General features: G+C 59.0%; 1 protein-coding gene across 1 annotated transcript; it reads left to right on the top strand.

Moving 5' to 3' along the window:
- Window positions 1–1206: 1206 nt before the first annotated feature.
- On the top strand, window positions 1207–4510 carry LOC109285063 (uncharacterized). The gene is made up of 9 exons (XM_019495335.2): window positions 1207–1301; window positions 1560–1595; window positions 2456–2494; window positions 2604–2636; window positions 2746–2778; window positions 2888–3068; window positions 3252–3287; window positions 3749–3799; window positions 4360–4510. Exons 1-9 carry the CDS (start codon window positions 1241–1243, stop codon window positions 4391–4393), a joined length of 504 nt encoding a protein of 167 aa, XP_019350880.1. The 5' UTR covers window positions 1207–1240; the 3' UTR covers window positions 4394–4510.
- The last annotated feature ends 10223 nt before the right edge of the window (window positions 4511–14733 follow it).

Genomic DNA, 14733 nt, shown 5'->3' with positions numbered 1-14733 from the left:
GCTGTGATGGGGCCAGCCCCAAAGAGCCTTTCTGGCTGCCCAGAGAAGGGCAAAGGGGTTCGAGGCTGGCTGATTATCTGCGTGGGGCGCAAAGACCATGCTCCTTTCTTTGAAGGGGTGGCTGAGGAGCTCTGTAAGCTAAGCCTCCTGCTTACAGCTGTGTTGCTTTTCCTATGACAAAAAACTCCTGGCAGCTTGTCCTGTAGCGCCCTCATGCCTACAGCCGCTTGACGGCTGGTGCACGTGGGGCTGGGGGAGGTTATAAGCAGAAAGTGCTTTTTGCTGATCCATGAAAGTTAACTCAGTTCTGCACATGGTCCCTGGAGGTCCTGCCCATGCAGAGGATGCTCTAGCCTGGGCCTGGGCGGGCTACGCCTGCAGCCCTGGCTGGTGCAGGTCAGGCCAGGTGGGGATGGGCATGGAGAGCAGCTGAAGCCAGGGACAGGGCATGGCGACTGGGTGGGGGAAAAGAGAGCAGAGGGGGGAGACTGAGATGTTGCATGAAGAGACTGAGAGCAAGAAGCAGCGGAAAGCGGCAGGGGAGACATTTAAGCTTGGGGCTCAGCCAGAAACCCTCGATCCTGCTGGGGTAGGGGAGGAATTGCCTGGTGCCCAGAAGCTGGACTTGTGCACATGAGCATGAGCCCGGCTGGGGGACTCTCCTTCAGCAGTGAGCACTGACTCCAGTTCAATTGTGGCATTAAACACCAGCCTGGACCCAGGCGGCCATGCTCAGACCGTCACTAGATCCATGTCGTGTGTGGTTCTTGGCTGGCTTTTGGCATTCGGGATCTGGGCACCCTCCCCCCGCATGGCCCCTACCTCTGGAGCAAGCAGAATGGGACAGGCCTTGCTGGGGACCAGTGGGGAAGGTCCCTGTGGCCTCTGTGTGTGCCAGGGAGGCTGGAGTGAAGCCTGGGCCTTGTGTGGGGTGTCTGGGGGGGTGGTAGGGGCATCTGAGCCTGGGCAGGGAGACAAGGGGACCCATGGACATCCAGATCCCCGGGGCAGGGGGCCAACACAGCTAATCCAGCCTAACCGTCGCTTTCCACTGCAAGTCCTGGGGGCTGTTTACCCATCAGGTGTTTCCTCCTTCGTTAGCCCGGTCGTTAGTGCCCTGGGGCCCTCCCTGCTCCTCCCATTGGTGCCTGGCACCTATATAAGGCAATGAGTGCAGCCTGAGCCCTGCACACCTCGGCTGGACAAGACTCCCTAAGTCTCTGTCCTGTCTCCTCTCACCATGATGAAGCCCTGTGTTTTCCTGGCGCTGGCGGGCGTCACCTGCAGCCTGGTGGTTGGGCGTGAGTAAAGCCCGTTGCCCTGCCGGGTGGAGGGTAGCATGGGGCAGGGAGCAGGGTCTGGGGGACATGGCAGCAGGAGGGCATGCAGGGAGTAACAGGGCCAACTCCAGCCCCTATGGCTAACCCTCGCGCTAGTGAACTCCCACTCCTTTTTCCCTGCCTTGCATGGGGGTAGGGGGGATCTCAGCTTGCACCCCGCAGCACCGTGCCCAGAGAAGGGGCTCCCAGCATGAACACCTCTTTCCCTTCCCATTGCAGAAACAACTCTGATCCCGGCAGAATCTGACAGCCCCTGTAAGTACCTACGGGCACAGGATCCCGCCATGTTGGTATTCAACCCTTCCTGATAACGGGGCAGCAGAGATGGGACCCTCCCAAGGCCGGGGGTGAGACCAAGGCCACTCTGCTCAGGCTCCAGTCTGAGTCCTGCCGTAACCTAGAGCAGGGACCCCTCCCCAGGCCTCCCTGGTGAGGGCTGTGGCTGCCAGGGTCCATCCCGAAGCTGGGGATCATCTCTGGCACTGGTGATCCCCCCGGGAGGGCACCGGCCACCCCAGGGGAATCCAGAGGATGCTTTGCCAGCCTCGCTGCATCTCTGGGGGGATCAGGGAGCACTGGGTGGGGGAAAGGGGTGTCAGGTAGGGGGACTCTGACTGCCTCAGTGCTCGGACGGGGGCAGAGGGGGAGGTGGAGGCAACAGAGAGCAGGGCCGGGATTCTGTTGTAGTCGTCATGGCCTGAAAAAGGTGCAAGGATCAGAGTTTGCATCTAGTTCCTTGAAGTGAGGTTGTGGTTGAGAGCCCATCCAGCCCCTCTGCCAGGGACCTAGCGTGGGTGGGTAAAGGTAGCTCCGGGCACCTTGCCCAAAGGAGCTCAGCGCATGTCACACCCTGGCCTGGCCTTGGCTCTGCTTGGACTGGACCTGCCCATGTCAGCTGGAGAGGGCTGGGACGTAGGCAGGGGAACAGTGTGGGTGGCGGGCCCATTAATCATTGGCCCATGCGGCATATCTCTCCCCCGATATTGGGGCTGGCTCTGGTTGGGGACATGACGTGTGATAGAAGTGCTGGCACACACCATATGTAAGTGCCCCTGGGGCTGGCTGGGGCTGGGGGATCCAGCCACCCCGCATCACATCTCTCTCCTCTGTTCCAGCTGCACCTACCACTACCACCATGCCTCCCACCAGCACTGGTGAGTCTGGGAGTCCTGGGTGCGAGTCCTGGGGGCTGCGGTCTCCCTGGCGTCCGGGTGCCTTTAAAGTGCCGTGCATGCAAATGGTTTCTGTTCTCTCTCGTTTCAGCTGCCCCGGCCTCAACGCTTTCCACCAGCACTGGTGAGTCTGGGAGTCCTAGGTGCGAGTCCTGGGGGCTGCGGTCTCCCTGGTGTCCGGGTGCCTTTAAAGTGCCGCGCATGCAAACGGTTTCTGTTCTCTCTCGTTTCAGCTGCCCCGGCCTCGACGCTTTCCACCAGCACTGGTGAGTCTGGGAGTCCTGGGTGCGAGTCCTGGGGGCTGCAGTCTCCCTGGTGTCCGGGTGCCTTTAAACTGCCACGCATGCAAACGGTTTCTGTTCTCTCTTGTTTCAGCTGCCCCTGCCTCGACGCTTTCCACCAGCACAGGGTGCGTCCCGTGGACCCCTTGCCCTGGCAAGCCCAGGCCCAGTGCGGCGAGGGTCCGGCAGGCGTGGAAGCTCTGGCAGTTCTGCTGTGCCACGTGTGTCAAGCACCTCACCTTCCCTGGCTGCAGCCGACCCAGGCCACAGTTCCCGTAAGTGTCTTGGAGGGAGATTTCCCAGAGCCCCAGGCCCGGTCTCAGACCTGCCGAGCTAGCATGCCAATAATGCTCGTGGCATGTAGCCATGTCCCAGCTGTGTTTGTCCCCTGGTGCCTCTGGGGTCTGGGCCCATCTGAGAGTCCCATGGAAAATCCCCATCTTCCTCTTCTTTTGCAGCTACAACTGCTCCGGCCCTGTCACCTCTCAGCCCAGGTGAGTCTGGGAGCCAGTGTGTGCATGTCCAAGGTCTCCCAGGGGTGCCACGGGATAAGCCCCAGGGCAGGGTGGGGAGTCCAGGGAGTAGTGCCCCTGGGAGACCTGCATTTCCCAGGGTTTCTGCTGGATGTTGCTGCTCCCCACCCCCAGCCTGGGGGTAACCCACATCCGCCTGCGGACCCTGGCCTCACTCAGGGTAGGCATCTCCAGGGTTCTTAGCACCATGGCTGTCCCAGTGTATCCCCAGGGGTTGGTAGCAGCTGTGGACTCTTAATTCAAATGAAGCTATCCCTGAGGCCGAGCTTAGCTTAGGGAGACCGAAGCTGCCTTTGGGGCCCTAATGGCATGCTAGCCAAGTGCTGTTGCCTTTGTCTGGGGGTGGGAAGGGGGTCTCAGGCTGGAAGGAGCAGCAGGGGCCAGGGGCTGTGCTGTTACCTCCGTGCTCATGTCTCCTGCAGCATCACACAGAGTTCAACGTTTCGTCCAGGGCATTTTTGGATGAGGAGACGGTGAGCACTAAGGAGCAGGCATGGGGGCCGGGGCTGGGGGGAGTGGGCATGAGGGAGGGAGAGGGTGGAGAGATGGGATTGAGGGGCCTCTCAGGACTGGTGTTGATCCATCAGTGCTGGCCGTGGGGCAGCAGGGCCCGCAGTGCTCGGGGCCACTGGAGCACAGCATGGATGCACAGGGGTGACCCCTCCCCATGCACAGAGCAGAGCCAGGCCCTGGGGAAGAAGGGGTTGGATCCATTCTTGGGGGAAAGCTATCGAGCACAGGAGTGAGGGGCATGGCCTCTGGATCAGAACGCCCTGGACCTTCGATGCTGGAGGCTGCAAGAGAGCGAGGAATGGGGGGAAACACCCTGCTCAGCCCCCGTCACTCTCCCTTCCAGCCTCCACTCTCTGCCCCCATGTGACACGGGGGCTGGGGCATGCTGGACCTAAGCTCTGGCAAGCCTTATGACTCGCCATGGTGACCTTTTCCCGGGCATCCCCGTGGAGGTGAGACAAAGAGGGTCCCTGCATCTCCCCAGCCCCAGCTCATGGCTTCTGTTCCCATCGCTTCCCAGGTGCGCAAGGAAGTGCCGGCCCTTTTATGGGTGATCGCGGCCCAGGCAGCCCCAGTGCTGAGGAGCCGGTGCCCTGCGTGGGACCCCTCAGCTGCAACAGCTCTGTGCTGAGATCCAGCTTCTGTCAACCCCGCTAATAAAGCCCCAAGCATCCAGCACCCGTGTGTCCTCCCTGGTGTGTGACCTCCCCAAGGTGCCTTGCGGGCACCCTCAACCATCCCATGGTCCTCAGGGGCCAGGAGAAGCCCCAACAGGGCAGGGGTGTGGTGGGTGGGAACGGTACCCCGGGGGAGTGCCTCCCCCTCCTATCCCCTGCTCTAGTCTTAGAGCTCTTACTATTTGCCTCTCTCTGGCAGGGAAGCCTGGTTTTCCAGGTGGGCTGTAAGCGGAGCCTGGGGCTGAGCCAGGAATCAGATCCCTTGTCCCTTGGTGTGCAGAGGTGGCAGGAATCCCTGCGAGCTGTGGGGTGGACACGAGGAATCAGAGACCATGAGGGCTGGAAGGGACTTCAGGAGGTCCTATCTAGTCCAACTCCCTGCTCCAAGCAGGGCCAGCCCCAACTACATCATCCCAGCCAAGGCTTTGTCTACCCGGGTCTTAAAAACCTCCAAGGATGGAGATGCCACCTTCCCTCTGGGTAACCCGTTCCAGTGCTTGACTACCCTCCTCGTGAGAAAGCTTTTCCTAATATCTAACCTAAACTTGTAAACCAGTGCTGTGATGAGAGGTTGGTTTAAGTGACTCCTGGCCCATGGAGAATCACTCATAGCTTCCCTTGACTATTGAGGCCTAAACCAGAGAAATAGCTGATTACAGCTGGAGTCGGTCATGTCACCTACAGGCGAGGTGGCCATTCTGAGATTCAGTTTTCAGTTGCTTAGAGAAACCATGCCAGACCTAGATAGCTTGGCCTGAAAATTTCCCATGTTGGGTGTCTCATCCATTTAATATTTTGTTTAAGAAAGAGAACAACTATTCATAGAATCAGAGACCATGAGGGTGGGAAGGGACCTCAGGAGGTCACATCTAGTCCAACCTCCTGCTCCAAGCGGGACCAGCCCCAACTCCATCATCCCAGCCAAGGCTTTGTCTCGCCAGGGCTTAAAAATCTCCAAGGATGGAAATGCCACCACCTCTCTGGGTAACCTGTCCCAGTGCTTCACCACTCTCCTAGTGAGAAAGTTTTTCCTAATATCCAACCTCAACTTCCCTTACTGCAGCTTGAGCCCATTGCTCCTTTTTCTGTCATCTGCCACCACTGAGACCAGGCCAGCTCCATCCTCTTTGGACCCACCCTGCAGGGTGCAACCACCATTCAGCCCCCCTCGGTCTTCCTTTCCCAAGACTAAATCAGCCCAGTTCCCTCAGCCTCTCCTCACCAGTCATGTCCCCCAGCCCCCGAACTATCTTCACTGCCCTTTGCTAGACTCTCTCCAATGTGTCCACATCCTTTCTGTAGTGGGGGCCCAAAACGGGACGCAGGACTCCAGATGTGGCCTCTCCAGTGCTGAATAGAGGGGAAGAATCACTTCCCTCGGTCTGCTGGCAACACTCCTACCAGTGCAGCCCAGGATGCCCTTAGCCTTGGCAACACGGGCACACTGCTGGCTCACATGAATGAGACGGGACCAGAGGCCAGAACTGGAGCTGTGGAAACCCAAGGATCCTGGTGGTTTGTGCAATGCTGCTTTACCTGCCACACAGGCAGCTGCCCAGGCCTCCTCTGGTGATGGAGACACCCCAAGCTTCATGGTCCTGGCTGTGTTGGAGAGAGCTTTCCAACCAAACAGGGAAGGAACGGTAACAGCTCCCTGTCTCGGATGGGCACATGATGGGCAGCTCAGAGGAGGTGTCCAGTTTTCCCAGTGCCCCTGAGAGCTGGGCTCTGATAGTCCAACTCAAACACAATGGGAAAGGAACAGGAGGATGGGGGGCCTGGAGCCCCCGCACTTGCATCTGAGAGGTGCAGGGACCTGTAGGAGAAGGGAGAATTAATTCTTGGAGGGGCTTGAGGCTGCTCCCATCTGCATGGGGCCACTTTGGGGTTGACATGGCTGAGTGGCCCCATGCAGATGGGAGCAGCCCAGAGCTTTGGACTGGATGAGACACTGCGAATCCACAGGATGATGCATGCTGTCCCGGCCCTGGAGACGTGGCCATCTGCACCTACAGGGTCACTGTGAGCTCTGTGCCAGTGGCTCCATCCCACTGCTCCTACCCTGGTGCTCCAAAACCGTGGCTGGGATGATTTAGCTGGGGTTTATCCTGCTTGGAGCAGGGGGTTGGACTAGATGTGACCTCCTGAGGTCCCTTCCAACCCTCATTTTCTACGATGCTATGATTTGATACCCCGCAGCTGCTACATCAGGCAGTCCTGGGTTGAGTTCAGCTTCTTGGATGGGCTGCTTTTTGCTGAGACGCTGAGGCATCAGGGCCAAGGAGCTGTCTGAGCTGAGGGTTTCGGTGATGTTTAACAACTCCTGGAACATAGGAAGTTCCCCAGAGCTGGAAAAATGAATGTCCTGCCAGTGCCTAGAGAGTGTAAACAGGTCGACACGGGCCCTTCGCAGTCAGCCAGGGCGGAAGAGATTGGAGCCAGTGAGCACAGAGGGGTTTGGGGTCAAGGTGGGGGGAGGCCAAGGGCTTTGTGGGCCATTGCTCCCCCAGGTCAGGCAGTGGGGTCCTGCTTTCTTCTACACCACAGGGCATGGCTTTTGGCCCAGGCTCTGTGAACCACTGCACTGGTGGGGCACTGGTGGGGCACTGGCAGGGCTGTGCCCTTGCTGCCGACTCGTGCCCCCATGTGCCTGTGTGCGAGGGTGTGAAAAGGCCCTTTTGGGGAGCTGGCTGCCATGAAGGCAGGGGACCACGCTCACCCAGCACCTCCCTTCCCACGGCATGCTCTGGGAGCCTGCTGGGACCCAGGCACCAGCTTGATGAAGGGGGTCTCCCTGAGTTAGGCCCAGCCTGCCACCCCCGAGCCCCTGAGGACTCTGCTGCTTCTACCGACAGCTGCCGGTGACTTGATTCCAGCCTGAGCTGCTAACCACAGTGGAAATAACACCCCCCCATCCCCCCCAATTTGATACCTCCTTTTGCTTTCGAAACCAAAAGCTGCATCCTGAGATGCAGCATTTTGCAGAGGCTCTTTTAGTTATATCCCAATCAACCCCTTTGCATGGAAAAGTGCTGCACCAGCCTGGTGGGACGAAGTTCCAGCAGAGGCTGAACTCCGTCTCGGGGCTGTCGGCCATGTAATGGAAAGTTGCGACATCATTAGTCAGAGGAACAGCACCAAAGAGGCCGACAGGGTCCGGGGTGGAGGCGTGGAATGAGTCCCGTCCGTTTCCCCAGGTCTGGATGGGCTCTGGAGAGCGTGCGGCGGTTGTTTTTTGTTTCGGAGCCGTCTCTTCCATCCAGCATTCCCCAGTGACAGGCTCCAGGTCAGCGAGATCTGAGCGGAGCGCAGGTATGTGCATGCAGGCCGTTCCAGCAACAGCTCTTCTGTCAGCGGAGGATGATGTGCGAGACGGGGAGACGGGGCTCCTGTCACTGCGGTTCCCTGCCAACGCGGCTCACGCTCTCTTGCTAGCGCCCTTCCAGGGTCGGGGCCGGTCTCCTGGAGCCGGAGCGACGGCATGTCAACTGCAGCCTGCTCTGGTATCGGCGCTGCTCAGTGTGTGGCCCCTTTTGCTTGGGGCAAAGGGGCCTCGTTCCAGCTTAACTTCAATCACCCTGTCTAAGCAGCGCAGACCGAGCTGCTAGAAACACTTCTTTCCAGCACCGGGAAGGCAACAGCGCTGCTTTTTAATGGCAAATCGCATATGCTGAAAGCAGGAGGCCACTTTCTCTAGCACCGGGTCTGCTTGAGGACAGCAGCCTAGTGCTGGTTGCCCTCTGGAAGGGCGACCTCTTAGCTCTGGGGCTGCGGGGCGAGATGGCAGGGCAGGGGAGACGCTGCACTGACAGCCCTTGGTCCGTCTCAGGTTGGTGCAAGAAAGTAGGTGCTGTTGCTGCGACGTCCTGTTACAGAATCAGAGCACGTGAGGGGGGGGAGGGACCTCAGGGGGTCACATCGAGTCCAACCCCCTGCTCCAAGCAGGACCAGCCCCAACTACATCATCCCAGCCAAGGCTTTGTCTAGCCAGGTTTTGAAATCCCCCAAAGATGGAGCTTCCAGCACCTCTCTGGGTATCCTGTCCCAGTGCTTCACCACCCTCCCAGTGAGAAAATTCTTCCTAATATCCAACCTCAACTTCCCTCGCTGAAACTCGAGCCCATTGCTCCTTGTCTTGTTACCTGCCACCACCAAGGACAGTCCAGCTCCATCCTCTTTGCAACCCTGCTGCAGGGAGTTGAAGGCTGCTAGCACATCTCCTCTCAGCCGCCTCTTCTCCAGACTAAATAAGCCCAGTTCCCCCAGTCTTTCCTCACCAGTCATGTGCCCCAGCCCCCAATCCATTTTTGTCACCCTCTGCTGGACTCTTTTCAATGTGTCCACATCCTTTCTGTAGTGGGGGGCCCGAAACGGGACACAGGACTCCAGATGTGGCCTCCCCAGTGCTGAATAGAGGGGAGCTTGATCTGCTGGTCGCACTCCTACCCATGCAGCCCAGGATACCATTAGCCTTCTGGGCAACAAGGAAGGTACACTGCTGGCTCCTATTCAGCTTCTTGTCCCCTGTCACCCCCAGGTCCTGTTCTGCAGAGCTGCTGCCCAGCCAGTCACCCCCCAGCCTGTCCCGGTGCATGGGATTGCTCCGTCCTAAGTGCAGGGCTTTGCACTTGTCCTTGTTAAACCTCATGAGATTTCTTTTGGCCCAATCCTCCGATTTTTTGAGGTCACTCTGAATCCTAGCCCTCCCCTCCAGAGTATCTGCTACTCCCCGCAGCTTGGTGTCATCCGCAGACGTGCTGAGGGTGTATATAAACACTGTCGCTGTGGCGTAGCTCGGTGCTAAGCCACAGGGCTCTTCCCAGCCCCATGCCAAGCGAGCGTGACAGTAGAAAAGTCAAGCAAAGCTGTGGGTAAGGGCTGCTAGCGAGTTCCCCCAGCAAGGCTTGGCCACGTGGAAGGTTTCTGCTTTTGCTGGGCTGGAAGCCGAAGCTACCCCACTCCAGGCATCGGTGAAGACTGGTTGAGCCCACGGTGACAGTTGTTCACCAGTGACTAGCAGCCGTGTAGCATCCCGGCTATGCTAGAACTGACAGCTGGGTTCGTCAGCACGGGCTCGTCAACACAACTAACAAATCCCATGCAGGCATACTGCTAAGACCAGCTTTCTGGAGGGCTTGGCTCTGAGTTCTTCCTCTTTAGGCATCTCTGGACTAACGAGCTTTGCATTTGAAGGGCTTCGAACATTCGGTCCCGAAGGATGCATCCAAATGAGGTTGCTTTGTGTGGTGTAGGAGTGATGTTGTCTAGGAAATAGGTGAGAGACAAGGCTTTTAGCGGGCGATATCTTTTTATCGGGCCAACTCAAGGCAGACATAGTCGAGCCTTTTGAAAGCAGGGCATTCTTCTTCCAGCAAGGACTGAAACAGGGCTGTGAAACTAGAGGGGAAAGATCAATTCCCAGAGGAAGCCACCGGACAAGTAAAGCTGGCTCGCTCTAGTGGGAGATCAAGACCTTCCAAAAAAAGGAAGAGGGTCGTTATGACCCGCGGCATGAAGAAGGATTAGCAGGGGTCCTTGTTCTTAGTGTGAGCTGTGTGTGAGCTAACAGGCGAAATCCTAGTGTGGACAAAAGTGGTGGTGGTTTTCACGGGTCAAAGCAAACAGGGAGAGGCAGGAATGCATGCGGTTGGGTGTGGGTATAAAGCTGTGATTTTGGGGGCTTCCTTGGTGTGCTGCGAATGCCGGAGACTGGACTGACAGAGGCCCCAAGAGGCCCCAGTACAGATGCGGAGGACGGCGGCCGCAATGCCAGACGCCCCATTTAGCAAACCCATGGAAAGGAAGCAGGTTTGGGGAGCTGAAGTCTTTTAAAAATGCGGCTCCAGTGCTGGAGGCTGAGGGCAGGGGGCCCGCTGGCTGCCATGCACGGTATCTCCTTGAGCTGAGCTCTAGGCTGCCAATCTTTGCAGCGAGGAATCCCCCGGGGACACGGACTGAGTTTTCCCTGACAGCTCCTCTTAGTGCACTTGTTCCCAGAGGCCGACGACGGTGTTAGTAGCAATGGATTTACTCAGAACAGAGAGGAGCTTAATTTGAAACCTGGCCGACAGGCCCTCCTGGTTTATTGTGTCGCCCGGCGTAATCCCGTGTGAAAGGACTTGGCACAAGACAGCAGGTCTGCAAAAGGTGCTTTGATTGCACCAATCTCAATGAGCGCTGCTTTAAAAGGGGGTGATTTCAGAGGCGCCGAGTGTAAAAGAGATGCTGTAGACTACCTGGCCGTGGAGGAGAGCAGTTATATAATATGCCTGCGCAGCTGGGATGCAGCAGTGGCTTGGCCTGCTGAGCTGGGGAAATCTTCTGTATCTCACAGCGGCAGTGATGAGACCCCCAGATCTGTGATTCTCCAACAGGGTGTCATGATATCCCTTTCAGGGGGCCCCAGTTTGCAAACACATCTTTTGCAGAAGAAACCCAGAGATTTCATAGAAAATCCAAGAACAGGAGGGTTGGCAGAGACCTCAGGAGGTCCCATCTAGTCCAAGCCCCTGCTCAAAGCAGGACCAGCCCCAGCTACATCATCCCAGCCAAAGCTTCGTCTAGTGGGGTCTTAAAAACCTCCAAGGATGGAATAGGCAATAGGCAGCCACTGTCCACACCTCTCAGCCCCATGGGTTTTTTGCCATGGAAGAATTACTCTAGTATTTTTACGGAGCCAGAAAATGACTGAAAGCCAAGAGCTGGCATTTTCCGAGCAGTGCCTGGAGGCTGCAAAGGTTGGGAGCCGCTGCCCTAGACTGTCCCACATCACAGGACTCCAGGAGCTGGGGCTTTTGGGGAGGCACCAGTGCTCATGAGATGCTCAATTAAAACAAGCAGGAAGAGGGATCAAAGGGGCAGTGATGTTTAATGGGGTGACGGGGCCTTCAGCTTCCCACGGATGCATGTGGCCAGTGTCACCACGAGCGTGGACTTCTTGCCCCACTCAGAGGATGGTTTTTGGGGACAGCACATTGGGAGGCACTGGGGCAAGAGGCTGTGCTTGCCTTTAGGGTGAAGTCCAAGCCTCAAGAAGCCTCTGCTCTTGGGTCCCGAACTAGCGGTGATCGTTGTGAGTCTCAGTACAGCCCCCGGGAGAGCAGGGGGCATCAGGCCACAGATCAGCCTCAGCACGTGCAATGGATGCAAGGGAAGACCAGCCATGGGAGCTGGGATGGATACAGCCGACTGTAGGGCCAGTGACAGTGTCCCGGGGACATGGGACCCTCTGAGCACGGCTCGCAGCAGGGAGGCAGGCATAGACGTGGCTGGGTCTCTGGGATGTTTCCAAGCTCAGCTCTCCCCGTGGCTGGGAGCTAGCGCAGCCAGGACTAGGAGCAGGAGCTGTGGCAGGTGAGGCCCAGGCAGGCCCCAGGTCTCAGCGAGCTCCTGGCACCCGGACTCATACCCCTGCCCACATCCCACGTGGTGCCCGCTGCATCCTGCTGCTCCGCGTGCCCAGAGACACAGCGGCGGCGGCTATTTCAGCTAATTAAGTTTATCGTCATTGGAGTCATTCGGGACCCAATGAGCTGAGGCAGAGCGGTGCATTTCCTAAAGGACCCGTTTTTAATTACTGTTCCTCGTCAGCTCACTAATGGGCTTGCGTGTTAAGAAGAGTCCAGAGGATTCCTCCAGTGCAATAGCGAAGCAGTGCGGTCGTGCCCTGGAAAGCGGCCCCCCTCACTGCTGCTTCCATCATTTGGGCCCCCGGAGCCTTGTCCCAGAGTCTCCGCTTACCTCCGCCGGGCACTACAGGTGGTTTTACACCTTGGCACCTCCAGGTGCTTACGGAGGAGCAGTGGAAGCATTTGGGCTCTGTTCTGGTCTGTGGCTTCTCCGTTGTAGTGATGTGGCCCTAATTAGCCAGCTTGGAGATGTTCGCGCCTGGCTGGTGACTTGGCCTGGATCAGCTAGATCAGGTGCTCCGTGCTGGGAGCTGCATGTAAGCTCAGGCGAGCAGGGCGCCTCAGCCACACGTGGGAGCTGGGGAAGGCCACAGCCATGTCATGGCCTGGGGGTGCCAGGCAAGGATCCAGCAGCAGGCTGCCAGCAAGGGACCGCGTCCCCTCTGCAATGTCGGCTGTCAGAAATAGGCCCCGATGCCCTGACAGCCGTGCTGCAGACCCGGGGGCGGGCAGGGGGCTGGGGCAGCTGCGAGAGGAGCATGCCAAGCTGGCAAGACTATGCCCAGAGCACGACATCTGGGTCCCCTGGTTGTTGTCCAGAGAGCCGTGCTCTTGCCTGAGTTAGTGGAGCTCTCATAATGCCAGTGCCGCACAGGGCTGGAGCCGTGATAAGGGGCTGGGGGATAAGGGGCTGTGGGCATGCAGGAAGAAAGGGCATGTATGCCACCCAGAGGCACTGTGAGGGTGGTACACATCCCATGCCACGCAGGGAAGAGCCCAGTCTGAATATAGGCTGGACCTTGCTCTAGACCTGGCTTTGTGGAGACCCAGGCAGTGGGAAGAGCCCCGAGATCCCCCCTGGAAAGGACTCTCCAGCCTCCTCCCACCTGAGATGGTGCCAGGGGCCACGCTGGGCTGGGCCCCGGTCCCCAAAGCTGGGTGTTTGGACAGGAGGGCTGCATTCAGCCACGCATCCACCTGCTTTTCCCCGCCCCTGACAGGCTCCCAGGCTGTCCCAACTGAGCTGCAATGTCTGTGCTGGACCCTTCCCCACCTTCTCCTCTGCCTGGTGCTGCCCGAATGGGGCCGGTCACGCAGACTCCAGCACCACCGGCTGCCTTGACCCTCCGGGCTGGCCTTCCTCACAGCCTGGAAGTCTTTGCTGCTGGGGGGCTCTGGGGCTGCCTCTGCCGCTACCTCTCAGTTTGGGCGGGGTGGGTAAGACCCTTCTCAGGCTGTCTCAGCTGTGCCCTGAACTCGTCCAGCCCTGCTCTGCTTGCTCCCATGCATCACGCCATGCACTAGTGCAGAACAGGCAGGGCTCTGGATGTAGCCAGCACAGGGAGACCTACCTGCCTGGCCCGTGAACCCAGGGTCTTCCCCTTGAGTCTCTCCACACCCTTTCGGCCCAGTCCAGAACAGCTCCTGGTGAGCAGCCCAGCACTGGGAGCTGGCGAGCGGCTCTGAGCCAGACCTGGAGCTGATGAGGGATCGGGGCGCATCTGGAGCAGGCTGCTGGGGCGTTGATCTCCAGCTTCAAGGGGCTCCAGAAAATGGGGGAGCAGCTTGGAGGGGGCTCTCCCTCACCCTGGGCTGGGATGGGCCCTGTGGGTACCAGTGCCTGGAGGGGCTGACCTCCAGGGTGGGGATGGTGGGGGCAGCCCCTTGCCCCTTGCCAAAGGGGCTGGGAGCTGGCATCATACTGTCCCCTTCCCCCTGGAGCAGTCCATGGTGGTTGGTGGGACTGTTGGGAACAGCATGAGGCCTGCATGGACCACACCACGCTGGGCACGTGGCGGCCTTGTCCCTGAGTGCGTCTCCGCCAAGGCCAGACAGGACGTCAGTGGCGAAGGCCAGGTTGCACTGTGCTCCCTTCCTTCTCCAGCTGCAAGTACATCCCAGGCTGCCCTCCTGTCTCTCTCCTGTGGCCCCACAGCTCCTGGTAGGAGCTTCCCAGAGGAGCCAGGTCTCCTCGCTGGCAGAAGGAGCCGGCCTGGGTGGCTGCATAGTCGGGCATGGCCACACGAGGGCCCCCGAAGCCCGGGCCAGTGGTGGCAGGCGGAGGCTGCCAAGACCTCCAGGTCCCAGCATCTCTCTGGGCTCTCAGACCCTGTCAGGGGGCGGGGGGACAAATCTCCTCCTTCCCTGTATGGAGATCCCCAAACCTATGCAGCCTGCCCTAGCCTGAGGTGGGGGATGCTGGCACCTACCACCCAGCACCAGACTCTGCCCCGGTGCCCCTTGGTTGACCACTGTGACTAGAGCCCCTGGGCTGCTCCAGCGGGGGCTCGGCCATGGTCCCCTCACATCCTTGGACGTCTGTACCCATGAGCTGCTCCTGCACCTGGACCCCCCGGTCCGGAGCAGCAAGGGGCCACCCCACCCTGGGCCCCTCTGGCAGGATGATGGCCACGGCTGAGCCAAAAGGGGTCTGGGCTCTCAGTCATGCAGATCTCAGCTTGCTTGGGTCAGGTAGCTCCCAAGGGACCTGGAGACACACGATGGGGCTCCAGGGCACTTTTGGGACCTGCAGAGCCAAGCTGGGCTCCTATCCCAAGCTCCCCTGGTATTGGCACTGCCTTCACTCCT

Source organism: Alligator mississippiensis, chromosome 15 (assembly GCF_030867095.1).
Source record: "Alligator mississippiensis isolate rAllMis1 chromosome 15, rAllMis1, whole genome shotgun sequence".
NCBI lineage: Eukaryota > Metazoa > Chordata > Crocodylia > Alligatoridae > Alligator > Alligator mississippiensis.
This window is presented reverse-complemented; position numbering and strand designations above follow the sequence as displayed.

What these genes read in the sequence shown, in the direction of transcription:
- LOC109285063 (XM_019495335.2), top strand. Translation starts at nt 1,241, where the DNA reads ATGATGAAGCCCTGTGTTTTCCTGGCGCTGGCGGGCGTCACCTGCAGC. An exon ending in GACGCTTTCCACCAGCACTG is followed by an intron (nt 2,779 to 2,887) that starts GTGAGTCTGGGA and finishes CTCTTGTTTCAG; the next exon opens with CTGCCCCTGCCTCGACGCTT. An exon ending in CATTTTTGGATGAGGAGACG is followed by an intron (nt 3,800 to 4,359) that starts GTGAGCACTAAG and finishes ATCGCTTCCCAG; the next exon opens with GTGCGCAAGGAAGTGCCGGC.